Source organism: Babylonia areolata, chromosome 26 (genome assembly GCF_041734735.1).
Source record: "Babylonia areolata isolate BAREFJ2019XMU chromosome 26, ASM4173473v1, whole genome shotgun sequence".
NCBI lineage: Eukaryota > Metazoa > Mollusca > Gastropoda > Neogastropoda > Buccinidae > Babylonia > Babylonia areolata.
Window position 1 is genome coordinate 36,455,789 of NC_134901.1, and position 26,889 is coordinate 36,482,677.

At 41.3% G+C, this 26,889-nt stretch overlaps 2 protein-coding genes across 3 annotated transcripts in view; one reads left to right on the plus strand and one right to left on the minus strand.

Moving 5' to 3' along the window:
* Positions 1 to 7,512, plus strand: part of LOC143300750 (short transient receptor potential channel 4-associated protein-like) — a 40,538-nt gene extending 33,026 nt beyond the window's left edge. The window contains exon 22 of the mRNA XM_076614656.1: positions 619 to 7,512. Coding sequence (XP_076470771.1) covers positions 619 to 741 — 123 coding nt within the window. The 3' untranslated portion in view covers positions 742 to 7,512. The remainder of the gene's footprint in view (positions 1 to 618) is intronic.
* Positions 7,513 to 7,906: 394 nt separating this feature from the next.
* The window catches only part of LOC143300206 (GPI ethanolamine phosphate transferase 1-like), a 50,710-nt gene continuing 31,727 nt past the window's right edge, over positions 7,907 to 26,889 (minus strand). Inside the window, exons 19-32 of one of the 2 annotated variants that reach the window (XM_076613771.1) lie at positions 26,134 to 26,236; positions 24,919 to 25,011; positions 24,002 to 24,093; positions 22,390 to 22,440; positions 21,025 to 21,088; positions 19,964 to 20,072; positions 18,940 to 19,042; positions 17,558 to 17,648; positions 16,370 to 16,480; positions 15,941 to 15,996; positions 14,466 to 14,541; positions 12,551 to 12,667; positions 11,016 to 11,181; positions 7,907 to 9,395 (exon numbers count right to left, since the gene is read on the minus strand). In XM_076613771.1, the coding sequence (XP_076469886.1) occupies positions 11,017 to 11,181; positions 12,551 to 12,667; positions 14,466 to 14,541; positions 15,941 to 15,996; positions 16,370 to 16,480; positions 17,558 to 17,648; positions 18,940 to 19,042; positions 19,964 to 20,072; positions 21,025 to 21,088; positions 22,390 to 22,440; positions 24,002 to 24,093; positions 24,919 to 25,011; positions 26,134 to 26,236 (1,231 nt within the window). In that variant the 3' untranslated portion in view covers positions 7,907 to 9,395; position 11,016. Of the gene's footprint in view, positions 11,182 to 12,550; positions 12,668 to 14,465; positions 14,542 to 15,940; positions 15,997 to 16,369; positions 16,481 to 17,557; positions 17,649 to 18,939; positions 19,043 to 19,963; positions 20,073 to 21,024; positions 21,089 to 22,389; positions 22,441 to 24,001; positions 24,094 to 24,918; positions 25,012 to 26,133; positions 26,237 to 26,889 lie in introns of both variants that reach the window. The other variant, XM_076613770.1, reaches the window with a different exon arrangement.

Consider the following 26,889-nt stretch of genomic DNA (forward strand, 5'->3'; position numbering starts at 1 on the left):
CCACAGGTCACTATCACAACCTGCCCCCCCCCCCCACTCTTTCTCTTGTCCACAGGTCACTATCACAACCTGCCCCCCCACTCTTTCTTTTGTCCACAGGTCACTATCACAACCTGCCCCCCCACTCTTTCTCTTGTCCACAGGTCACTATCACAACCTGCCCCCCACTCTCTCTTGTCCACAGGTCACTATCACAGCCTGCCCCCCACTCTTTCTCTCATCCACAGGTCACTATCACAACCTGCCCCCTGCTCTTTCTCTTGTCCACAAGTCACTATCACAACCAAAAAAAGAGTTTGAAAAGATTTATCTGGATTTGTAGTTGCTCCATGTTGTATTATTTAACTGTGTACAGGCTGAAGAAGAGTGATGAGCGTTAGTGGTTGGAAGTAATGTGCCTTGGCCTAGTGAGGAGTTGAGATGATCATGTCTCAGCATGTTGTGGAGTGTGATTTTCTCCTAGTTGCACATGTGTGCAAAAGGATTGAGGGTTTCCTAGCTGTGGTGATCTCTTAATGTGATTGACCGTGTACTCTATCATGTTTAGAATGTTACTGGTGATCTCTTTAATGTGATTGACTTTGCATTGTCTCATATGCAGAACGTTTGTTGTTTCAGAGTTCTCGTATCAGCTTCTCCTATTGGAAAAAGACTGTGGCGATGCTTGTGAGTGACGATAACTCCGACCATAACGCAGTGGCCTTCTACATCAACCCTCTGCCTGCTGCCCGGACCAACTAAAACCTTCCCCCTCCACAGCTAGGGCCAGGGTGCGTGGCCATGTGCCTGTACTCAGCACCGACATGGGCATTACGGGGTTGGGGGTGGTGGTGATGGGGATCTTCCAGTGCTCAACAAGTGGGGGGTGGAGGGGGGGTGGGATGGATGGTCTCTGGTGCATCAGTCTGTGTGTGGACAAAACCAGAACTGAGGAGAATCCAGTTGCGTGTTCTGTGCCGCTGACGCTGCAGCTGTCTGCTGCCTGCTGTCGGTCAGCTATCTTGGCAGGGCAAGGCCGGCGTGTTCATCGTCACACGTCAGGATGTTTGTGTTTCTGGATGTTGGGCGCGCAGACAAAACCTTCAGCGCATTTCCCTTTGGTTTTCATGTGCATGTCTGTGGATGTATGGAGAATGTTGTGCTTGTGGGGTGGGACTGGAGGGTTCTGATAAGAGAGGCTGCTTGATGATGCTTGTAGGGAATGGGACAGCTGGGGGGTGGAATAGAAAGTTTGGGACAGGAGAGAGGCGTGTGTGTGTGTGAGGGGGGATTCAGTAGGAAGGGGGAGCGAGGAGGCAGGTTTTGGTGTGCGCCTCTTTGGCAGGACACATCTCGGCACTCAAGGCAAGTACTGGTTTATCTCCTCAGACCGACCAGACTGCAGCTTGAGGGTCTGTTGTCTTGTATTGTCTGCTTGTTTTGTTTTGCATTGTTGCAGAGAAAATGGGCAGTAAGGATAAAGGGGTAGGGATAACAATGGGATTGGACAAGGGCAAGGATGATTCCAATCCACTAGAGCACTGCTGTGTGTGTTGTTGTTTTTGTCAGTGGCAAAATCCTTAGCTTTTTGTTTTGTTTTGTTTAACTTTTTGTTTATTTTGTGAGCTGTTATCAGATTTGGGTCAGATGTGGAGGTTAAAAGGAAACCAGAAAAGGTGCATGGATATTTGGGGCCTGGCCCCGGTTTGTGGGTCGAGGGCCATGGCCAGGTTAGTGGGTCAGGGCATTAGAAGAGGGACAGTTCACAGACAGACCTTCTGTGCCCCTACTTGAGAGAAGTGAGGGCAGGGCAGCATGCATGTGGAGACCCCAGCCTCACACACGCCACGGTCACTGGATTGCCGCACTGGTTCCATGGTCTGGGGTCTCCGGTCATGAGAGAGTTGGTCCACGTGGCTCATTACACTTTTCTTTTTGGTTTGTATTGTTATTTATTGCGAATGCTTTTTAAAAAATTTTTTTATGTTTGTGTATTATTGTAAAGGAATTGTGCATGCTTGTGAACCTCATAAGGTGCAATGATATGTAAGGAAGTGTTTTTCTTATATTTTTTATTATGTTCCTATTTTGTGAATAATACTGTTTGGTGTTGAATGATGAAGTGTGATCCTGGAGACGTTTTATTATCATGCGTTGAAAGGTTGAAGAGAACGTTTTTCATCGATATGCAATATACCTCATGTTCACCAGATGCCACTGCGGCCAAGGAATTGTTGGGCTGATCAGCTTAAAGAACAGATAGACGAGGGAAAGAGATAGGGCACAGAAATAACAAAAGTACTTGTAAGGTTCCAATAGGTTCCTTCACTTTCCTCCAGGGCGTGAGTGGCCTGTTTGTGGGGTGTGAGTGACCGTCGGTCGGTTTTTGTATTGACAGTGACAAGTGATAGTAGGCTGCATCTGTTTGCAGATGCCCATATATTGTGAGTGACTGTCAGTAGGTTTTGTGTTGACAGTGTTCAGTGGTTGTTGAGTGCATCTGTTTGCTGATGCCAATACACACTTCTGCACACATTTCCATAGGAAGGGAGGGCAGTAGAGGGTTTGCTTAGGGGTAATGTCGGTCATCCCCCATCTGTGGCTGGTAGTGCTGTACAGAAGTTGTCACCCATTGCAAAATATATGAATACTATATCTCTAAAAGAGAGATTGTAGCACAACAGCTGATGAAAAGGCAACATAAAAAAACCACACCTAAGTTTGAAAATGGCAAGTGTTGAGGTCAAGGCATTTGTATGTTTGCTTTCTTGAGGAGTGGGTTATGTTACTTTGATTTTTTTTTTGTTATTGAAAAAAAACAACCCAAAAAACCCAGAAGGTCCAGTCTGCCACATTGAGCATCATCAACACATTTATCACAAGGCTTATTTTAAATGTGTCCCCAAACCATTCTGATCATACTGTAATGGTTTTGTGTACGTCCTCCCAGTGAGGACTCGTCTCCAGACAACAACATTGCATGGAGGCGTGGTACATGATTTACAGTATGAGAGTGGCAATGGCGATAACATGGGTGTCAGTGCAGTGTAAAAAGAAAAAAAAAAGGAACAAAAAACAATTACAAAAAAACACAAAAAAAAACAAACAACAACCAAAAAACCCTAGCATTTCTCTCAGTTCTGTCATTGATCAGCCTGTCAAGGCCGATCATTTTCGGAAAAAAAAGAGAGGAAAAAAGGTAAAAGGCCCTGTGGATCAAAGCGGTTCTAGTTGTACTTGTAGAAATATGTTAAATCTCCATAACCTTGGTTATTAAACGCATTTCCAGAAGGTAATCTAAAAATCTAGGGGTGGGGGGTGGGGATTACAAATTGTCCATGTTTAGAACACACAGGTTTTCAACATCTTTTTTTGTTGTTTTTGTTTTGCATCTGTCTTGACAAAGTCTCTGACCATCTGTTCTACAGTCAGAATAACCTCATTAGATTGGGATGGATTGGAGAGATTGTTGTCAGTTTGCTGGTTCCATTCTTGCCAGAGATTTTCTACATGTCATTCAGCTTTGGAGATTCTCCTGGGAAAGGGGTGGGTATTTTTACAATATAAAATAAACTGTACCCCCTGTCTCGAAATTTTGCACTGCAACATTTTTCTTTTCTTTTATTTGTGCGTATGCATTCTTTGTAATTTTTTTTTATTTTTTATTATTGTCCAACATTTGTCTGTCCAGTCCATTCACTTATATATCTTCAAGCAAACTATCTCAGATTTTCTATTTTTGTCTGTTTATCTTTGATACATATTGGTTTTGTTTATTTGCTCCTAGTTCCTATTTTACTTACTGGCTTTTTCTTACATTGCCTCAATTGTTTGGAGTGAAAGTGAATCCACGTGATCACTTGATCTGGTTTTGGTTTATATGTACCTTTAGTGTACAATATATTGAATTATATTGCATTCAATCGCAGCTTTTCTGTGTGAAACTTTGGATTGCTCTTGCCTGGGAAAGCATGTCACCAGAATGCAGTGCAACCAAATGTTCTTTTTATTTGTTTTATAATCTGCATATATTTTTTTTGTTTTTATTTGTGTCTTCTGGTAATGAATTATATATTTACTTACTTTGTGGATTACTGAAGTATTTTTTATTTTGATTTGAGTTATATATGAAGGAAATGAAAGTATAGTTTACTGTTCCATTTATTATACATGAACATAGTTATCGATCAGTGCAAGAAATCCACCTTTTGTTTTTCTTTTTGAATTGTGGCAAACGTTTGCCATTTGGTGACCTATGTAATAGCGTTGAATGCTGACATGACCGGAAGATCCAGACAGGATATTGTTAAACTGTTGTTCAGAGATAAATCATGTTCCTTACACTATCACCCAGGTGGGACTGAATGCCAGTCAGCCCTTAAAACCGTAGAAAAACCAGGATAATGTGAAAAGGTCAGTTAGTTGGTTTGGAAAGATGATGTGGAATGAATAGACTGGAGGTGACAGACTGGAAATGACAGCGGGTGAGGAAGCTGTTTGGCAGTCACGTAGAGTCGAGTTTGACTAACTGGCTTGCACCCCCCCTGAGGTTGGTTGTTTAGTGCTGGGATCTTGGTGTTGAGGTTTGATTTGATGGAGTTGGAAATCCTAGGCTTGTTGGCAGAGATCAGCATTGAAGTACCTTGTAGGCAGGTGAAGTTGTTTGTTCAACAGAGAGAGTGTCTTGGAGCAGAGAAGATGTGACGGGAGGATAAAGGGAGGGACTGGGCTGTGAAGCCCAGTGAATAGGTAACTGTCCAGACAGCAACACAGTCCACAACAGTCAAAGATCATGTCAACCAGATCGACAGGATTTGTTAACCAAGGATTAGTGTGGTGAGGAGGTTTCAGGTGTGTTCACTCTGATAACAGTGCGGTTTGTTGTTTTTTTTTGTTTGTTTTTTGTTTTTGTCCAGTTAAAACCGGAAAATTTGATGTTTGGGTTGTCTGTCTGTTCGGGTCTCTTTCAGCTGCTTTGTCTACCTCTCTTACTTTGTTGCTGTTGAACTTGTGCTGGAAGAAAATTTCACGGTGTTTTGTGTAGCACGCTGTTTGTTTACAAGGCAAACAAACGGGTTTGCTTTCTTTTACTCTCTGCCAATTATGTAGCCGATGTCTTTGTGGTATGTTTTACATGAAAACTGGTCATTCCAGCATGATGGAGAAATAGGGTCATTATGTTCTTGTCCTGTCTGCTTTGATTGTTCTACATAATTGGAAGGGGGAGTGGGGGGGTGGTGGTTCTGATTGCAGATGATGTCTATGGAATCACTCTTTAAGCGGTGGGTGTGTTTGGTCTTTGATGCAATTCTTTTGCTCAGTCCTGTATCATGTTTAATGTGTCAGTGGATAAAGACATCACTGTGTAATTTCAAAGCCATTATTTATTTATTCAAGCAGTTTTTTCCTGCTAGTTTTGTTATGATTTTGGAGAAGAAAAACCTTGTTCTAATGAATTGTAATTGTTGACTTTGAGTGTTCTGACAGGTCAGATTGTAAAGGGAATACTTTAGTTGTTCCACAGGGTTTGAAAGGCTACGCAAATAGGAGCAATCCAGTAGGTCAGTAACTGAACTGATTTACAGCATTGTTGGTTTGGTTTTTTTTAATTGAAATGTTACAGTACTTCAATAATCAGTATTTCTGAGTCCCAGATTTTAATTCCAAACAGTTTTGGCTTTCAGAGAGCAGGAAACAAAGCATAACATTGTACAGTGTGATGCTGAGTGAAGAAAAATTCGCCAGGCACTGGTTCTCTTCAGTATTGTTTTGTGACTAAAGGTTGTGCAGGACAAGCCACAAGAAGACACACAACACTTGGTTATCAGTGCCATCTGCAGTCATGTTCTCCACTGCTCGACACCTCCAACTACTCCTGTGTGTTTCAGGGAAACAAGGGGGTTACATAAGTAGAGGTGTGACAGTGCTGTAGAGTAACAGGACATTTGTAGTTTTGGTTTACCTTTGTCAAAATCTTCTAGTTTGAAGTAAGGGAATTGATGATGTTACTTTTGACACACACAGAAAATCAGAACTATGGAGAACAATGTCATGTTCTGGTGGATGTGGTTGAAGAGGCTCAGTCACATTTGACTTGAGAGCCAACACTCCAGAGTTAGTGGTTCAGATTTCTTAATGCAAGTTGTGGCTGTTGTGCTACCCACTGGCAGTTCACTGATCAAAGCTGTTTAGACAGGCATACTTTCGTAAAAACCTCCCAGGGTCAGTTATCAGACTGGCGATTGTTGTAGACACAGAATATGTGTATTCCCCTATGTATGCATCCTGTACAGACTGAAATTTCATGACATGTCATTCATTTAGAGTTTTCTTCAACAGGTTGCACAGTGAAAAACATAAACAAAACTGTTGCAACTCCCAAGTCAATATTAACTGACTTTCCGGGCAAATGAAACGGAGAATGAATAATGATGGATGATGAAAGTACTCAGCAAATTATCCATTGTTCCCAAGGTGAAATGAATGCACTGATATTGGGTTGGGCTGCATGTTGAGGGCTTGTTTCGCCTGTCTGTTATTGGAGCTGTGTCCACCCAGCCCCTTGTTTACTGTGATTTTCACTGTGGTCACAACCAGGAAACCGCTGTACAGAAAGAAAACCTGACAGAAAACCTGGGCATCATCAACCCTCAGTGGTAATAGATTCAAAAAGAACCACAGTGAAATATGCATTGCAATCTCATCACATATGCTTGGATATTATGATGTATGACAGTAGATTAGTACATATATATATATATATATGCTATATATATTATGTGGTAGTTCCACTCTTGTCTCGCTATGTTGTGAAAACAGCATTTGTCTTTGGACTGCACAGATTTGTGCCTCTTTTAATCTTTGTGCATGTATGTACAACTGATGTGTTGGGAGAAAACACACGACTACTGTCCAACGCTATTTTTGATTATTATATCGTGAAGTGAAAATGTTGTCCTTTGGATGAATGACAATGGACTGAATGGTTTTACTGTTTACTGTGGAGAGAGAGGGAGAGAGAGAGCAAAGCTGGTATGTGCATGTCAGATGAATTTTTGTTTACTGAATGTGTGTTTTTGTGACAGCAATATGAAGTGCTTTGTGAAAAATCTGTGGTATGCTTACCTGGTGAAACACAAGTACCAGTTTGAAGAAGTATCATATAATTTAATGATTTTCTGACCATGTAAAACAATTACAACTCCAGTTGATGCCATTCTTTGCAAGAATTACGTCAGTGTTCTGTACAGCTGGTGATTTCATAGTTGATTTGTTTGCCAGTTTGCTGTCTAAAACCAGTTGATTTGTGAGTTGATCGAGTACCATTTCACGGAAATGACTGAGGGTGTCTGGCCATGTGGGTGTCAAAGAAATCATAGATCTCATTTTGAGGTTCTCTGCTATGTGTCGTGTGTGACTGGGACATGTTTCCTGAAGGGGTTGGCTGTGAATCAGTGTTCCCATTTCTTCTATTGTTCGTTGTGAAAGGTTTGATAATTCATCCATTAAATAAAAGTAACAATTTGTTTATAACACTCTTGTCTGTCTGCAGAGCATTTGGTGTGTCTGTGTGTAAGGAGTTCGGTCATATGGTCTGCATTCCCACCAACTTACGAATGTTTTCAGCCATTCTGCAAAGTCAGAGGAATGGCAAAAATTCACTTTTTATGGTATGCCAATAGATTTGTGGTGTATCCCATGTTAAATCAAATTGTAGAAGAGCTAAACCACAGAAATGACGTTTGATCCATTGCCAGTCTTTGAGTCTTTGGAACAAAGCTTAAACAGATGCAGATACAAACACAAGCCATCTGAAAATTGGTCAACAGAATTAAGTACAGCCATGCTTGTTTGGCAGCTAACCTTTTATCACAAAACAAAATACTGACTCGCACATACGCACACATAATTTAAAAATCACAGTGTGTTCCACACAGCAGTTGCCTTTATTCACTATTCATTCTTACGCAACAAACATTTCAGTATCCTCAAACTTCAACTCGATCAAACACTTGCACATCTGACCTGAGAATAACTGGCTAATATGGCATGTAACACACACAGACACAAGGAAATAAATATATGTAACATATGGTAGAACTAATTGAAACTGATAAGTTTAATAAAACTAAAAAAATTTTTAAAAATGTACGGACATAAAGATCTATTACACCTTTAGGAAAAGTAGTTCTTAAATCGATAATATTATCTAAGTTAATTTACTTATGGATTATACTTCCAAATCTACTGGATTACTATTGAAGAACTGCAAAAAATGTGTTTTAATTTGGGATAAAAAAGAGGTGAAAGATCAGAAGCAGTGCACAATATACAAAATGGGGGTATAAATATTCCACATAATTATTCTATCATTCATAAAATCTTTAAAACTATGGCTGAAAAAATGTTAAAATTTGTCATATCATCCAAAATCGAAAACTATATTATTGTTAAAAGAATGCCCAGAAGTTGAAATGATACAGGAATATGGCCCAATTGTACTAACAGTTGGAGGACGTACATGATGAGCAAGATGTTTTGATGGAACCTTTGTTTTTTAAATATTAAATTTAAGACAGATGGCAAAGTCTTGTATTTCGAAGACTGGGTAAGAAAAGATGTTTATTGTACAAAAGAACATGTGAAAGTGAACGGAAGATTTTTGGATATTCTTCTTCTTTCGCGTTCCGTATAGGATATTTATGAATTTCAATATAAAACTGATACTTATTTCCAGTGTTGGAATACTTTGATTGTGTAAACTTATTTAAAAGCTTTTTAAGAGGAAAGAATATAGCATTGGGGAAACAAAGATCAGAATGGACTTGGCTTTAATGAAGCATAAACTGTAATGATAAAAGCTCCATAAGAAACAAAGTATTTCTACAGTGCAATAAAAATCAGAAAACCAAAACTTCCAAAAGCCTGTAAAGAATTGGGATTTGGTTTTTGAAAACAAGTCTGAATGGAAGAATATATTTTTTGATACAAGAAAACACACACACACACACACACACAAGGAAATAAAGGGAATGGTCACAGTATTGCTGCAGAGATTCCATTATGCACCAGTATGAAAACAAATGGCACCAACAAGATACTCAAAACACACACCCATCATACTAAGTCATCATCAACCCTGTCACCAGAGCTTGGGCTAACTAGGGACTGCCACTAGATATGTTAAACCAGCAACAAGAAATGTTGAAATTCCTTAACTCCATTCACAACCTGAAAATGTTTGTGAAAACGGTAAGTCAGTCAAACAATCCGCAAATCACATGTAGAAAGTTGGTGGAGTGTCGTCGCTGGCAGTTACATCAAACTCTATGCCAGGCTGGCTGTGGATGATCCATGCTTGACATGACACTCGCTGGACGGATGTACCTGGTCTGATTTTGCCCTCACGCCCTGCACTACAATGCCAATAAATCAAGGAAACTTTCTCATACAGATCACTCTATTTATATTCTCATGTGAATAATTAAAAAATACAAAATACATTAAATAATATGAAATATTTAAAATAAATAACTAAATAAATGTAAAGCTCAGTTGCATTAAAAACAGAAAAGACAATTCTTTGGGGAAAACATGCTTGATTACATTGTCTCTGACCCTGAGTTTATCAACAAACATTCCATTTACCTAATTCTTTGTTTTTGTAAAAATGTGCAATCACAATTTCTGTGTGATCAAGAACATGATGCATGTATACAGGCAGGTGTCATGCACACATTCCCCCAACCACATGACAAAACAATTTTTAAAGTTCATCACTGGCCCTAGTAAACAGAATCTCACTGGTCAAAGTACGACCTTCTCCCACAATTTACTCTGCAATTGTCAGACCACAGAATACTCCTTTCCAGCTACCTTGGAACAGCAAACACTAGAGCATACAACCACTGAATGAAGCAAGGCCCTTATGATGTGACCCTCAAACGACATGACCCTTTAACATGTTGCCCTAATAATGTGATGTTTTAAAGATGTGAAGCCCTTATGTGACCACCTAAAGGTGTGACGCTCTAACGATATGATACCCTAACTTTGTGTGATACCCTAACTTTATGTGGTACCCTAATGATGTGATGAGTGAATTTTGTGTGATACCCTAATGAAGTGATACCCTAATGACATAATAACCTACTGATATGCCTATATGATATGACACCCTAATGATGTGTGATGACAAAACAATACCATAATGATGTGATGCCCAAATGACAAAATGCCCCAATGATATGATGCCAAATGATATGATACCCTAAAGATGTGTGATACCCAAACACTATACGATACCCTAATTTTGTGACACCCTAATAATGCGCTGCCTTAACTCACTCCAGATGATGGAACACTATAGTGTTCCTGATGTAAGGTAGCATTCCTGACGACAGAACGCTATAGCGGTTTCGAAAATTAAAATTTTTTTTCCATGTTTTCCTCATGGGGTAGCATAACAATCGCAGCTACACCGGGCATTGCGAACGTGTCAAGGGTTGAATGGAAAGCTTCTTCATGAGATTTCATAACAACACACTCCACAGCGAGTTCAGGACCCCACACAACAAGCTAATCTGCATACGTATCGCAGGCGATAAAAGCAGAAATTTTTGGAGCAAATTAGATCACGACAGCGGCTTTTACCGCTGCTGAAGTGATTGAAATGCTTCAAACTGAAGGTTTTTGACATCGCTAGATAAAGCATCTGCAGTGAAGAAAGCTACCAGCAAGAAGCTACTGATAATGACTAAGCTTCTGAGAGCAGTGGGTGTTCACACGACATGAGGACAGGGGTCAGTGGGTCAAGTAGTGAGTTTCATTCAGTTACTTTATGTTTTGTATTTTTTGTGATTTTTTACCTAACCCTAACAAACGGGTCATCTGTATGGAAAAGCAAGGGAGAGAACTATTCGTCCGGAGCGAGTTAACAAGGTGATACCCTGACAATGCAATGCCCCAGCAATGTGACCCACTAACGATACGATACCCAAACCATAAAAATAAGACATCTTAATTTAGCGAGATACCCTAGCGCCGCAAGTCCCGTGTGTTGAGGGTGGTGGTGGTGAGGAGCTGAGCCAGCCCCATGAGCACCATGACAAAGGTGATCATCGACATGACGATGATGTAGTGGCTGATGGACGTCCCAATCTCCAGCCAGCTCCCCTCATCACGCACCATGAAGAAAAAGTTCTGTCAGACACACACACACAGCGAAATCTAACAGCTCCCCTTGTTACGCACCATGAAGAAAAAATTCTGTCAGACACACACACACACAGTGAAATCTAACAGCCCCCCTTGTGTCAGACACACACACACAGCGAAATCTAACAGCTCCCCTTGTTACGCACCATGAAGAAAAAGTTCTGTCAGACACACACACACAGCGAAATCTAACAGCTCCCCTTGTTACGCACCATGAAGAAAAAATTCTGTCAGACACACACACACACAGTGAAATCTAACAGCTGCCCTCGTCACACACCATGAAGAAAAAATTCTGTCAGACACAAACACACACAGCGAAATCTAACAGCTCCCCTTGTTACGCACCATGAAGAAAAAGTTCTGTCAGACACACACACACACAGTGAAATCTAACAGCTCCCCTCGTCATGCACCAGGAAGAAAAACTGCGTCACACACACAGAGCAAAATATGACAGCTCACCTCCTCAGCACCAGAAAGACAAAAATTCTGGCACACACACACACACACACAGAGCATAATATATCAGCTCTCTTCCTCATGCACCAGGCAGATCAAGTTATGTCACATACACACATACAAAGCAAAACATAACATGAAGCTTCTGATCTCACTGTCACCTGAAAACCCAGGCTGTCAACTGGACAAAGGACTTGAATCTCATCCACCCTGAGATAAATGTTCAGTCAAACTGGACGTCACCCACAAAATCAGATATGAAACGCCAAAAAGAAGAAAAACAAACCAAAAAACAGCATGGCCTGTGAAATATAACAATCAAAATCAACTGTGGTGTATGAACAGAGACATCCAAATCCTTGGAGATTATTTTACAGCCAGTCTCTTAAGACTTAGTGAGATGGAGGGAGGTATTGGAAAGTACACGTGAAAACCACCCCAACTCCACAACCGTAGGTAAGAAATGCTTCTAATGCTGTACCAGTCTCTACACTTTCTTACACACACAAAAAAACATATTTCCACTTTAATGATATTGTGTGTGTCTGTGTATGTCCCTATGTGTGTGCATGTGTGTGTGTATGTGTGTATACATGGGTGTGCTTGTGCATGCATGTCAGCATGGATGCATATGTGCGCGCATGTGTGCACACATGCGCATGTGTGTGCATGCATGGGTACAATTGCATGTATTCATGCACAGGTGCATTTGTATGTGTGCATGCTTGAGCATGCAGGTGTGTGTGTTTTGCGTACGCACACACGTGTGTGCATGCATGCATGTCTGTTTCATATGTGTGTGTGTGTGTGTGTGTGCGCATGTGTGTGCATGCATGCAAATGTGTGTGTGTGTGCACACAAGTGGAAGCACAAGGGTGAATCTCTGACTGACCAGTCCCATGACGTCGGACATGAGCAGCACGATCAGCATGAGGGCCCGCAGAGGTATACGGGTCACCACCTGGATCCCCGCTAGCACACAGGTCACCACCACAAAGGGCAACACCACCTGCAACACCAACACCAAAAGCTGTCACTCTCTTTGTCACACCAGGCAGACCCGTGCAGCGGCCAAAAGGTTACAGCACCAGATTCTTATCCAAGTTTCCCCCAAGCTCAATCTCCGGCTTCAGCATACTGGATGCGTTAAGGGTGGAGATTTCTCTGATCTCCCTGGTCAACATATGCGCAGACCAGCTTGTGCCTGAACCACTTCCATGCATATAAGCATGCGAAAGATCAAATAGCCACATTAAAGAGTCTGTAATTCATGTTAGCATTCTGTCAGTTATGGAAACAAGAACAAACCCAGCATTCACAACCCCCCAAAACGGAGTATGGCTGCCTACATGACTGGGTAAAAATGGTCATACATCTAAAAAGTCCCCTTGCACATACAAGTGAACATGGAAGTTGCAGCCCACAACGGCAGATGAAGAAGAATCCACCTACTAACACGCCACCAGGATTCAAACCCACAACCCTCAGAGTCCCAGCCCTCTGACCTATCGCTTTGCCAGTAGCTTTTTCCCCAAAGCAGTCAATGCCCGGTCTCTCGAACAAATCCAGTATGATAAACAGAATTGTGCAATCAGCAACCATCCACCTGAAGATCTAGTCATCAGCCCCATGCACATGTAATATGCAGCTTCTGTTCAAATGCGTGCGTGTGTGTGTGTGTGTGTGTGTGTGTGAGTGAGAGAGAGAGTTTGTGTGTGTGTGTGCATGCGTGCATGTGTGTGTGTGTGTGCAGTGCGTGCATGTGTGAGTATGCACAAGTTTTTATATTAATATGCACTTGTATGTATCCTTATTTCTACCGTATCTGTGTTGTGTATGATTTTCGATTTATGTTCATACCTTGTTATGTACTACCACCTCCCCACCCCTCCCCAATATTCTTTGTGACCCCGGTACACTTGGTAATAACGATATATTCTATTCTATCCTGCCCATCCTCCTCACTGTGCACAGTTCCCAACATCATGCTGAAACGGAGGCTTCGTATCCTGATCACAAGTCCCAATGGCTACCCAAGCAAACTGCACCAGTAAAAAAAAAAAAAAAAAAAGGGCTGACAATCCACAGCAAAATGCAGCCTTCGCCAATCCAGTTCCGAAGCACAGAGAGTGGTGATTTTTCTCGCGGTGTACCAACAAACTATGCTGACAAATGGAGGTGACAATGCATTACTACTGCCTCCTTAAAGCTCTCAAAATAAATGTAGAACAAAAAGAGACCCACAAAGAATGTACTAAAATGGCACCTAAACATGAAAAGGACACAAAAAGTTGTTCTAAAATAGTACCTTAACATGAAAAGGACACAAAAAGTTGTTCTAAAATAGTACCTTAACATGAAGAACATACACAAAAAGGTGTTCTAAAATAGCACAACCTGAAACATACAAGCAAAAAGGTGTTCCAATATCTAAAACAGCACATTAACATGAAAAGGACCACACAAAAAAAAGTGTGTTCTAAAATAGCACTTTAACATGAAGCACAGACAAAAAGGCGTTCTAAAAGAGCACCTTGACATGAAACATACACACACACACAAAAAAAAAAAGGTGTCCTAAATTTAAAAGGAAATTTTCTATCTAAAATTACGTTTAAATAACATACTTACCGTGACCCAACTAGTGCAGACTCCGGCAGGGGTCTGACATTCCTGTCCTGTGCAAACTATCCGCCCATGCTGAGCAGACGAAACTACGGCCGATAACCTCCCGGAAGTAGGTAACCTCCCCTTTGCACTTTAACACAAACCTTTATCGGATAAAAGATCATAAAACAGCGCCTTACTTTGAGCATCATCAGCGCCCCCATCACAAAGGGATTGAAAACGGTCAGGAAACAGTACACAGAAGCCGGGTCAAAACTGAAACAATAAATAACCACATTATCCACATGGAAGGGGAAATGGGGGAGCCAGAGAAAGGGAGAGAGAGGGGGCGAGAGAGAGAGAGAGACAATGACGATGACAATGACACATTTTTTATTGGCAAATAGCGTTTTACAGCTCTAGTGCCAAGGGGGATTATTCAGCTTATTTTAGTAGACGAAAAAAAAAAAAAGTAAAACGAAAAATAAGGGGAAATAACAAGCAAATAAGTACATATTCATAAACACATAAACACTCATACATTCACACCCACAACATTAATACAACATATTCTATATTACTCATGCATAATACTAAGTAATTAATTCGAACATATGACCATCCAACTTTGCAGCCGAGCCTTTTTTTGGTTATTTACCAATCTAAATTGAGTTACGGATCTTATATTTTATTCTGCATTATGTTTCTATCATGTTAAAACGATCGTTCGGTTAATCTTTTCCTTCGAATGTTGTATGCTTCTACAATATATTTGGCGAGTGAAAATAGGATGTCTTCATTATCTGATGAAAGGATAGCTACTAGATCATGTCTTAATGCAAACGGATGTGTAAAGAATGTATAATCATTTCTAATAACACTGTATTCCTTACAATGGAAAACAAAATGATCCTCATTTTCTAAATCCTGATGACACAACTGACATACACTATCACTTTCACTATTCTGAATATACCATACTCTATTTGCATTAAGCCCAAAGGTCCTGGATCGAAATCGAGAAAGGAGACACCGTGGGCAAGAGAGAGAGAGAGAGAGAGAGAGAGAGAGAGAGAGAAAGTATTTGTGTGAAAGACAGTGAGTGTGTGTGTGTGAGTGTGCACATATGCATGCATGGAAGGGGGTATAATCAGTGTGACAACCATCACAAGACAGAGAGATACACAATAATCAGAGCGACAACCATCACAAGACAGAGAGATACACAATAATCAGAGCGACAACCATCACCAGACAGAGAGATACACAATAATCAGAGCGACAACCATCAGAAGACAGAGAGATACACAATAATCAGAGCGAAAACCATCACAAGACAGAGAGATACACAATAATCAGAGCGACAACCATCACCAGACAGAGAGATACACAATAATCAGAGCGACAACCATCACCAGACAGAGAGATACACAATAATCAGAGCGACAACCATCACCAGACAGAGAGATACACAATAATCAGAGCGACAACCATCACCAGACAGAGAGATACACAATAATCAGAGCGACAACCATCACCAGACAGAGAGATACACAATAATCAGAGCGACAACCATCACCAGACAGAGAGATACACAATAATCAGAGCGACAACCATCACCAGACAGAGAGATACACAATAATCAGAGCGACAATCATCACCAGACGTTACCTACCTGTTAATACTGGCAATGTTGCCTGTCCCAAAGAAGGCAGTGATAATCAGGAAGATCTGGCCAGGGTTAAGAACAACACAAACAGCATCACAATAAGAGTTTCAGAGCCATGCCAACCTCTACGGTCACAAATCAGGGTTGCAGAATCATTGGAAAAAAAAAAAAAAAAAAAAAAAAAAAATATATATATATATATATATATATATACATATATATTCACACACACACACACACACACACACACACACAGATATCAACCATGTTTCAGAAAGTTCAACACAAAACTTTTGTAAAAGAACTCTGAGAAACCAAATACTTCTCACCAAGGCAACGCCCAGCAAAATCTATCATCATCTTCGTGCTTAAATCTGCTGGTTTATCTGCCCCTTGTACAGAAGGTAAGGAAGGTGTGTTCAGTGTGAAGGATACGAAGAAGAAAGCTCTGCGTAGGTCGGCCACCTGGAGATGCCTGCTGGGCGAGTGGCCCTCCTCCTTGTCGAGGGACACCGCACTACGCCTGAAGCTCAACACCACACCCGCCTGCCAACACAGAACAAAACAACACGCCTCAGCACACATCGTGTAAAAACACAACACGCCTCAGCACACATCGTGTAACAACACAACACGCCTCAGCACACATCGTGTAACAACACTACACACCTCAGCACACATCGTGTAACAACACAACACGCCTCAGCACACATCGTGTAACAACACAACACGCCTCAGCACACATCGTGTAACAACACTACACACCTCAGCACACATCGTGTAACAACACGCCTCAGCACACAGCATGTTACAATAAAACAAAAAACACAAGCCGCAGCACGCGTCGTGTAACAACACAACTTAACACATGCTTCTGAACACATTGTCTGACAATACAACACGACACATGCTTTGTACACATTGTCTGACAATACACCACAACACAACACGTACCTCGGTACACTGTCTGACTACACAACACAACACACGCTTCAGTTCACACTGACAAGACAACCCAAGCCTCTGTACACAGCATCTAACAATTCAACACCACACAACGCATGCCTCAGTACACAATGTCTGACAATACAACAACACAACACATACCTCAGTACACATTATCTGACAATACAACACACCTTTACCTTAAAATCTAAATTTTTTCACCAAACACAAGCAAGAAAAAAAAAAGAAAAAAAACCCCCCCCCCCAAAAAAAACAAAGAGGATAACTTGTGTATGTGTAAATATTATTTTAATGTGAAAAAATACAACACTTACAAGAAATCAGAAAAAAAAATGACCCAAGGAATATCCATGCAGATCTCAGATAGTAGTCTATTACACAAATTAGTTTGGTTTGCGAAATTGCAGACATAATCTTATTAGCTAGCACTTCTTTTAAAATAAGCATTAAGATGACTTCCTAAAAAAAACCAAAAAAAAAAACCAGCTGAGAGAGAGTGAGAGAGGGGGAGAGAGAGAGAGGGAGGGAGGGAGGGAAAGTGAACATGTGCTTATCTGCCTGCTGCCTGCCTGCCTGCACACATGTTTGCGTTTGTATGTGTGTGAATGTCTGTTCATGGTATGTGCACTTGCATGGATGTCATGGCTTTCACATCACCTGTCTGGTGTCCGTGGTAACCAGGTGAGATTCCATTTGCAGCCAGCAGTACAGCAGACACATGAGGCACAGCACAAACAGCCCTTCATAGCTGACACGGGGTTAAAGAAACACTCCCCTCCCTTCAGCACAAGAGGCAGCAACAACACACAGTAGAGAACAGCCTTTCTCAGCTGTGGGACATCAATCTTCATTTCTGTGCATCAGCACCCGACGCACAGCTCTTCATAGCCATCTCACACACACACGCACGCACACAAACACATATGCACGCAAACACACCTATGCACGAGCACTCACACAAACCCCTGTACCGAGCGGAATATTTTAAGTCTACAAAAACCTACACACAGGAGAATATCACAAGAACAGTTTTAAGTCTAAAACAAACCTACACACAGGAGAACATCACAAGAACAGTTTTAAGTCTACAAAAACCTACACACAGGAGAATATCACAAGAACAGTTTTTAAGTCTATAAAAACTACACACACGAGAATATCACAAGAACAGTTTTAAGTCTACAAAAACCTATACACAAGAGAATATCACAAGAACAGTTTTAAGTATAAAAAAACCCTTCTCACCGGAAAATATTACAAGATCAGTTTAAGTCTACAAAAACCTATACACAGGAGAATATCACAAGATCAGTTTAAGACTAAAACAAACCTACACACAAAACATTACAAGACTAGTTTAAGTCTAAAACAAACCAGTACATAGGAGAATATCACAAGATCAGTTTAAGTCTTCAAAAGCATACACAAGAGAACATTACAAGACCAGCTTTAGTCTAAAACAAACCTACACACAGAACATAACAAGACCAGTTTAAGTCTAAAACAAACCTACACACAGAACATAACAAAACCAGTTTAAGTTTAAAACAAACCTACACACGGGAGAACATAACAAGACCAGTTTAAGTCTAAAACAAACCTACACACAGAACATAACAAGACCAGTTTAAGTCTAAAACAAACCTACACACAGAACATAACAAAACCAGTTTAAGTTTAAAACAAACCTACACACAGGAGAACATAACAAGACCAGCTTAAGTCTAAAACAAACCTACACACAGAACATAACAAGATCAGTTTGTCTGAAACAAACCTACACATAGGAGAACCTAACAAAACCAGTTTAAGTCTAAAACAAACCTATACAGGAGAACATCACAAGATCAGTTTAAGTCTAAAACAAACCTATACACAGGAGAACATCACAAGAAACAGCTAACCAAACAGAGAGACGTTCACAGACAGAGAAAGAAAGGGATAAAGAGCAGCAGAAAGACAAGACACCAGCAAGAAGGAGAAAGGCAACAGCGCCCATGCTGCTGCTGCTGTCCCCGCTCGGCAGGAGTGAAGGATACGTGATGCTCATGAGGAGGTAGGGGGCCAGGAAGGCCAGGCACAGACTAAGCAGTCGCAGGTGTATACTGACACCTGTTAGCAGTGGTAACCACGGTGATATACCTGCCACACACAACACCCTTCCTTATTCTCTTCACACACACACACACACACACAAAAACACGAAAAAAAAACTGAACTTGTTAAACTCTAACCTTTCAATGTAGATTTGATAAACAAAAATGATAACTTTGCCAAGGGTGTACATCAGCGTCCAACATGAGACATAGACTGATAAACGGATAAGAATGTCTGATCATTTCATTGCTGAAGAGGACAAATGTTCAAAAGGTTGGTTTGTTTTTTTTATCCGTGAGGTCATTGTTTGATACCCTACTTTGCTAGTTCAGACAAATTAGCTAGAATGACAAATTTCTGTGTAAATGCAAAGTCTATATCTATAGATTTATCACATACAAATACATACCATATCAAACAAGACGACACATGACGACAACAAAATGTTACATTCAAATATACAGCACAAACAAAAAGACACACCAACACAGGCAGCCTTTGGTACACATGCTCTCAAAGCCTGACCTGCACCTTGGGTGTCCTGCAAAGACTGTCAATGTATCTGCCCTACCACTGTAGTTTGCTTTGTTTTCAAAACACAGGTGGTGTGGGCTGTGTGGATCGATCTGCATGCTCTGGCACTTCCTTTCAACAACATCTACGTCACACTCTGTGTGTCATTTCTCACGCTTCATTGTTCATCCATCCGTGAGAAAGGTCTACAGAACTAAAATCTGGCAATTTCTTTCATTGTGTTATCATGCTGTTTTGCTTGTGTGTGATTCTTGTTCGAAACCAATCACAAGAGTCACAGAATATCATTTGTACCATCTATTTTGAGACCCCTGCACCTCCTCTCTCTCCAACAATCATACCACATTTTACACAGTAAAAAAAAAAAAAAAAAAAAAAAAAAGTCAAACCAAGAAATAAATTTATCCAAAAAAAACCCCCAAATACACTTACATAAAATGAGCCAGCTAAAGAACTGTGCTTTCACTAGGCCTCCTGATTTGTGCGATATCTTGTCTGCCGTCACTTTTACTATGAAGGTTGCTACGGCAATCAACACCAACTGCACACAGAAGCAAACACTTTCATATGTTAGACGTTAGAATGCTGACAACACTACCTTACTTCAATCCTTAAAAAAAGAAGGAAAAAAAAAAAGAATCATTTGCCTCATCCCTATGAAAACTACTGAGCAACATTTCTGGAACTTTGAATGTGTGTGTGAGTACACATTATATTCGTACAACTGTGTTGTATCAAACAATGAACATTTCATGTAAAAAGCTATTTTCATGGTTCATTATCTCTTTATCATTGTTGCTTTGGAGCCCAGCTGACCACACAAGGTCATTAAGGGCTGAAAAACTGTAAGTACAAATCCTGTGCAACTTGAAAAACAACCACCCAAAAATGAGACTTAAGCACAGCCAAAAGTTTCAAATCAAATCAAAGCATGTTGCTCATAGCCCAATTCACAGTAAAGGTGCCTTTTCAGTGTTGAATACCCGTTAGTTCTTAAAACCAGTCGAAGAGAACACAAGTTAATGTTAAAAGGTCAATTAAAATAAAGTTAAAAAGACCAATTCACTAACATCTCGCTCAGTTCACGTAAAATTAAGTTTCAGTTTCTCACGGAGGCGATTTCAGACAAATCTATATTTAAAAAAATACACCACATCTACTAAGCAGATATGCCTGATCAGCAGTTTAACCCAACATGCTTTGACAGGTCTTGAGATAAAATTCAGACCAAGATACTGAAAACAAGTGTACAAAGATCAGATCACACACCCCTGTTTCATTCCATGTCAAATCTAAACCAAGTTAAAGAAAACTATGATCCCCTTCAGGAACTGAAAAAGTGAAAAGTAGCGTCCAGGGGTACATCCTAGAACAACATATTCAAGGAGCTAGCTGTAAAAAGTCAGTGTGTGTTTGAGGGGAATCAGAACACACGCACACAGCACCACCTTCAGACAGGGGACCACAAGCCCAAGACAAGACATGCCTCTCACCTGTACACACAGCACTTTTCGGGACCAGCTGTCCACGACCACACCCCCACGCTGACTGCACACCCTGCACACAAAACAGCCAGCCCCTCATCATAATGATGATGATGATGATGAACACTTACTTAGCACTTTTTTCTCACATACAGCTCAAAACGCTTTTCACGTAAAAACCACCACCTCATTTGCTATAAATGATGAGATAATGAAATAAACCAATTTACACAATCTTCAAACAGATATATCTTGACACGGCTCCTTCAACTTACTTTCTCACACACACACACACACACACACACACACAGCATACACACACACACACACAGCATCCATAGGATGCAGTTTCGATCCGTGGTGGACAAAAGTATCAGTACTGCTTACGTATATGGGTCTTCAGAGAAGATTTGAAAGAGGCTGCAGAAGTGGAGTGTCTATGTCAAAATGGACGGCTGTTCCATCATAGCTTCTTTCACACACTTGTTCAATGTCCACATTGTATCATGCTAACTAAATTTTCATGACAATGTTTTCACACGCATGCAATCATACACTAAAATTCACACACACACACACACACACACACACACACACAGGCACAGTTCTATGTGGGCATGAAAACAGAACAAATCAAATCAAATCATGCTGATGATAGCCCAGCCAGCCACAAAGGGGCCATATCAGGGATGATCATCTGTCAGTTCTTAAAACTAGTCAAAGAGAACACAAAACAATGTTAAAAGCTTGACTGAAACATGGTTGAAAAAAAAGAAGAAAAAAAAGAGCAATGCACTCTTGTCTAGATCAATCCACATAAAATTCAAATCAAATTTAAAAAAATGGACATGGCTGAAAAAAAAAACCACCCAAAAAACTGATGACAGCAATAGAACTTTCAAATAATTTGGAGCAGATTTTCAAAGTCATAAGTCACAATAACATTCACATGTATGCACACACACACACACACACACACTCCATCACACATGCACATTCATCAAACCACTCACATACTTATTCACACACACACACAAATTCCCTGAAACATGCACTCACACACTCAAATTCTCTTATGCACAAAATCACTCACACATGCACATGCACAAATTTCCTCACACACCCAAAGTCACTCACACATGCACACAAAAATCCCCTCATGGACAAAACCACCCACATTTATGTATACATACATATTCCCTGAAAATTGCACACAAATTCCCCAATGCACAAAATCACTCGCACATGCACAAAAATCCCCTCAAACCCCCCCTGCCCCCACAGCCCGGCACAACTTCACCGACAGTGACACACGACAGGCGAGATTCACCGACAGGCGAGATTCACCGACAGTGACACAGACAGGCGTCTCACCTCCACACCATGTAGGCGCCTAGTACCAAGGCCAAACATCCAGACATCAACCTGCAAGTCAAGGCATTCACGACTGCAATCATCCACAATCAATACATCAAAACCAAATCAAATTATGGTGCCCTAAAGCCCAGCTGACCTAGGATCAATACATCAAACAAATCACAACTACAGATCCATGAAAGAACAAAGCGCAATTAAAACAAGAGAGGCAAGGCCTTCAAGACTCACTTGTGATAAATTACGTCCCCTAGCATTAACTACAGAGTAATTTCCCTTTTTTTACTATCTGCACCAAAACGTTTGCAAAATAAATAAAAATTCCATGCTTAGCAAAAGAAGTTCCTGTTTGAACAAAAAATGATAATAATGACTCCTCTTGTTGTTGTGTCAGAATAAGAGGTCAAAGTGCCAAGTTTAGAGAATACAAAAAATATAAATATAACAGTAAATGCAGTTTGCATATAATTAGGCTTCTTTTTTTAATTTTTTTTGTGCCCATCCCAGAGGTGCAATATTGTTTTAAACAAGATGACTGGAAAGAACTGAATTTTTCCTATTTTTATGCCAAATCTGGTGTCAACTGACATAGTATTTGCAGAGAAAATGTCAATGTTAAAGTTTACCACGGACACACGCACACAGACAACCAAACACCGGGTTAAAACATAGACTTTGTTTACACAAGTGAGTCAAAAACAAAGCGCAACTGAAGTGAGCAGTCTGCAAAAGATAAAATGTTTTATCTGATGAACATTACAGTAAATGCTTGAACAAGAGCAGTCATTTGTTTTGTGTAATGAAAAAATACAGTAAGATAAATGTTTGTTTATCTAATAAAAAAATCAAAAAATCTAACACATTCTAGGACAAGATTAAAGGAAATTTCCAAACATTCATTTTCCCTTCAAGCCTCTGAAAAGGCTGTTGTAAAATGTGGTCTGCTCGCTGTAAAGTGCAACAGCAGCATGCGAAAACTGAAAACTGAAAACTGAAAAAAACAAGTTTGTCTGCACAATGACCAAACCAAACAAACAATCACAACAGAAAATAGGGTTAGAGACTCAAGTCTCTGTAACAACATGACAGGTGCAATATAACCCTGCGGTTAAAGTGTTGGACTTTCAATCTGAGGGTCCCAGGTTGGAATCTCAGTGACAGCACCTGGTGGGCAAAGGGTAAAGATTTTTCCAATCTCCCAGGTCAACATATGTGCAGACCTGCTAGTGCCTGAACCCCCTTCATGTGTATGCGCACACAGATCAAATACGCACAATAATGATCCTGTAATCCGTGTCAACGTTCAGTGGGTTATGGAAACAAGAACATACCCTGCATGCACACCCCTGAAAACAGAGTATGGCTGCCTACATGGCGGGGTAAATAAACAGTCATATATGTAAAATGTTACACGTCTGTCTGTGTATGTGAGCATGCCTGAAATCTGTTTGAATGACACAGGAAACGAATGATGAGCGCACAGGTAGGCAGCTTGTCGTGCAAATGACCAAGTTTGTAAATCGCTTAGAGCTTGGTCTCCGACCGAGGAACGGCGTCATGTAAGTAACCATATCATGAAATCACACACCACAGTAAATGCGGGGCAACTCACACCAGGGGGTAGTTGGCGTTGTGTCCCACCACAGGCAGCAGGGGAAACACCGCCATCACTCCACAGCTGGCCATCCAACACAAACACTTTACCTACACACACACACACACACCACAGTCCACCGTGTTTCTCATTGCATCCACGCAGTATGACAATGTGAAACAAAAAAAATGAGGACAAAAATCAGGGACTATAAATACAGGGCAAAGGGAACGGGAAGTGTGCTTTGTGTCCATGGGCTTTACATACAACATAAAATATTACATCTGTGCTCATCTGGACTTCAAAAGTGAAACCAATGATATTTAATGCTCCACAATAATGCTCGCTTCCAAAATACTGCTTTCTGTACTGTGTCTGTCACCAGTATCTAAATATTCCCAACTGCTTTTTGTTTCTCAATGTTTCATGTTTCACAGTTATGTTAAATGTTTTTTTCCTAATCATGTTGCACATCTCAGTTTGTTTTTGGGTTTCACAATACATGTTTTTGTTTCCAAAAGCTTTATGTTTCCTAACCATATTCAGCGTTTCCTAATGTTCACAGTTTCCAAAATGATATCTGGGGTTTCAAATTACTTAGCATTTCCAAATCATGATGAAGTGTTTCGCTAAGTTTTAGCAATTCTAAATGTTGCTAACAACATCCGATTCCCCATGAAGCCTGGCAAATCCAATCTAACCCTGTAAAAGCTTATTGCCCAGCTGACCGCAAATGTGACGCCTGGCACTTGGTTTTTTAACCTTTCTAACATCAAGAAACCCGGTGAAATACAGAAAACCTGAGCAGCAACAAGCCTGAGCTTACATCACGCTCTTGCCTGGCACTTCCCAACAGCTTGCGTAAGGCAAACACAAGGCAGAGAGAAAAATCATGTGTGAAGACAGCCGCACAACCTGATGGCAGTGTGCCTCACCTGGTCAGTTTTCCACACAGGGGTGCTGAGGGCCCACAGTGCCATGGCCACCAACCCCACTGACAGCAGCTCACGGTGGAAAAAACTCAGAACCTGCACAACCATCAACTCACTTTTTATAACCACCCCACAACCACACAAAATGTCAGCTGGTTAAGTGCGGAGGCCTTTGGCCTTAGGAGACAACTGCAACACCTAACAGTTCTAAAGCTTTCTTGGCCAAGAGAGCAGGGATATAACTTGGGCAAGACTACTTTCCAATATAATCAAATTCTAGCCCAGATAGTCAGGACAGCTGTTACCTCCTTTGCTGTTCTGATAGTCTTAGTCTTAGACATGACCGACCATCACACAAAAGTCTGTTCATGAATCTCTGTTCCTCATGCCACACCTCTCAGACCACTCACAACCATCTCTGTTCCTCATGCCACACCTCTCAGACCACTCACAACCATCTCTTTTCCTCATGCCAAATCTCTCAGACCACTCACAACCATCTCTTTTCCTCATGCCAAATCTCTCAGACCACTCACAACCATCTCTTTTCCTCATGCCACATCTCTCAGACCACTCACAACCATCTCTTTTCCTCATGCCAAATCTCTCAGACCACTCACAACCATCTCTTTTCCTCATGCCACATCTCTCAGACCACTCACAACCATCTCTTTTCCTCATGCCACATCTCTCAAGACCACTCACAACCATCTCTTTTCCTCATGCCACATCTCTCAGACCACTCACAACCATCTCCTTTCCTCATGCCACATCTCTCAAGACCACTCACAACCATCTTCTTTCCTCATGCTACATCTCTCTGACCACTCACAACAATCTCCTTTCCTCATGCCACATCTCTCACACCACTCACAACCATCTCTTTTCCTCATGCTACATCTCTCAAGACCACTCACAACCATCTCCTTTCCTCATGCCATATCTCTCAAGACCACTCACAACAATCTCTTTTCCTCATGCCACATCTCTCAAGACCACTCACAACCATCTCCTTTCCTCATGCCACATCTCTCAAGACCACTCACAACCATCTCTTTTCCTCATGCCACATCTCTCAAGACCACTCACAACAATCTCTTTTCCTCATGCTACATCTCTCAAGACCACTCACAACCATCTCCTTTCCTCATGCCACATCTCTCAAGAACACTCACAACCATCTCTTTTCCTCATGCCACATCTCTCAAGACCACTCACAACAATCTCCAGGCCCAGCAGACTGCAGATGACAGAAGTGATGACGGACGTCAGTGAGTAATCTTTGAGAGCCTGCATCACAGCTGCTCTGATCACCTCCCACCTGCACACACAGCAGGTGATGATGCTGGGAGGTGGAGGGGGTGGGGGTGGGACTGGTTCTTTGCATGGTGCTGACACTGGGATGGATCAAATCGGGAAAATTCCGGCAGGAATGTCAGACCCCTGCCGGAGTCTGCACTAGTTGGGTCACGGTTAAGTATGTGTAATTAAACAAATTATGGTGCTCCGAGCCTCGCCAACCATTATGGCCATCTCAAATCAAATTCCAATTAAATTATGGTGCTTAGAGCCTCGCCGACCACTAAAGCCGCCTCAAGGCTATCACCACACAGTGGGTGATTCTGGGGGGTTGGGGAGGCGGGGGGGGGGGGTGGATGGGTGGGTGGGGTTGACACTGGTTCTTTTTATAGTGCTGACAGTGGGACAAATTACATCAAATCATGGTGCTTAGAGGCTCGCCAACCACAAAGGCTACCTCAAGGCTATCACCACACAGTGGGTGATTCTGGGGGTACTGATTAGGCGTCAATACACATGGGTCTCTATAAGTGAGTGAGTGAGTGAGTGTGTGTGTGTGTGTGTGTGTGTGTATGTGTGTGTGTGTGTGTGTGTGTGTGTGTATGTGCGTGCATGTGTGCATGCGCCTTTCTATCTAACTCTGTGTTTTTGCCTGTGCTTGAAATATGCCCGTGT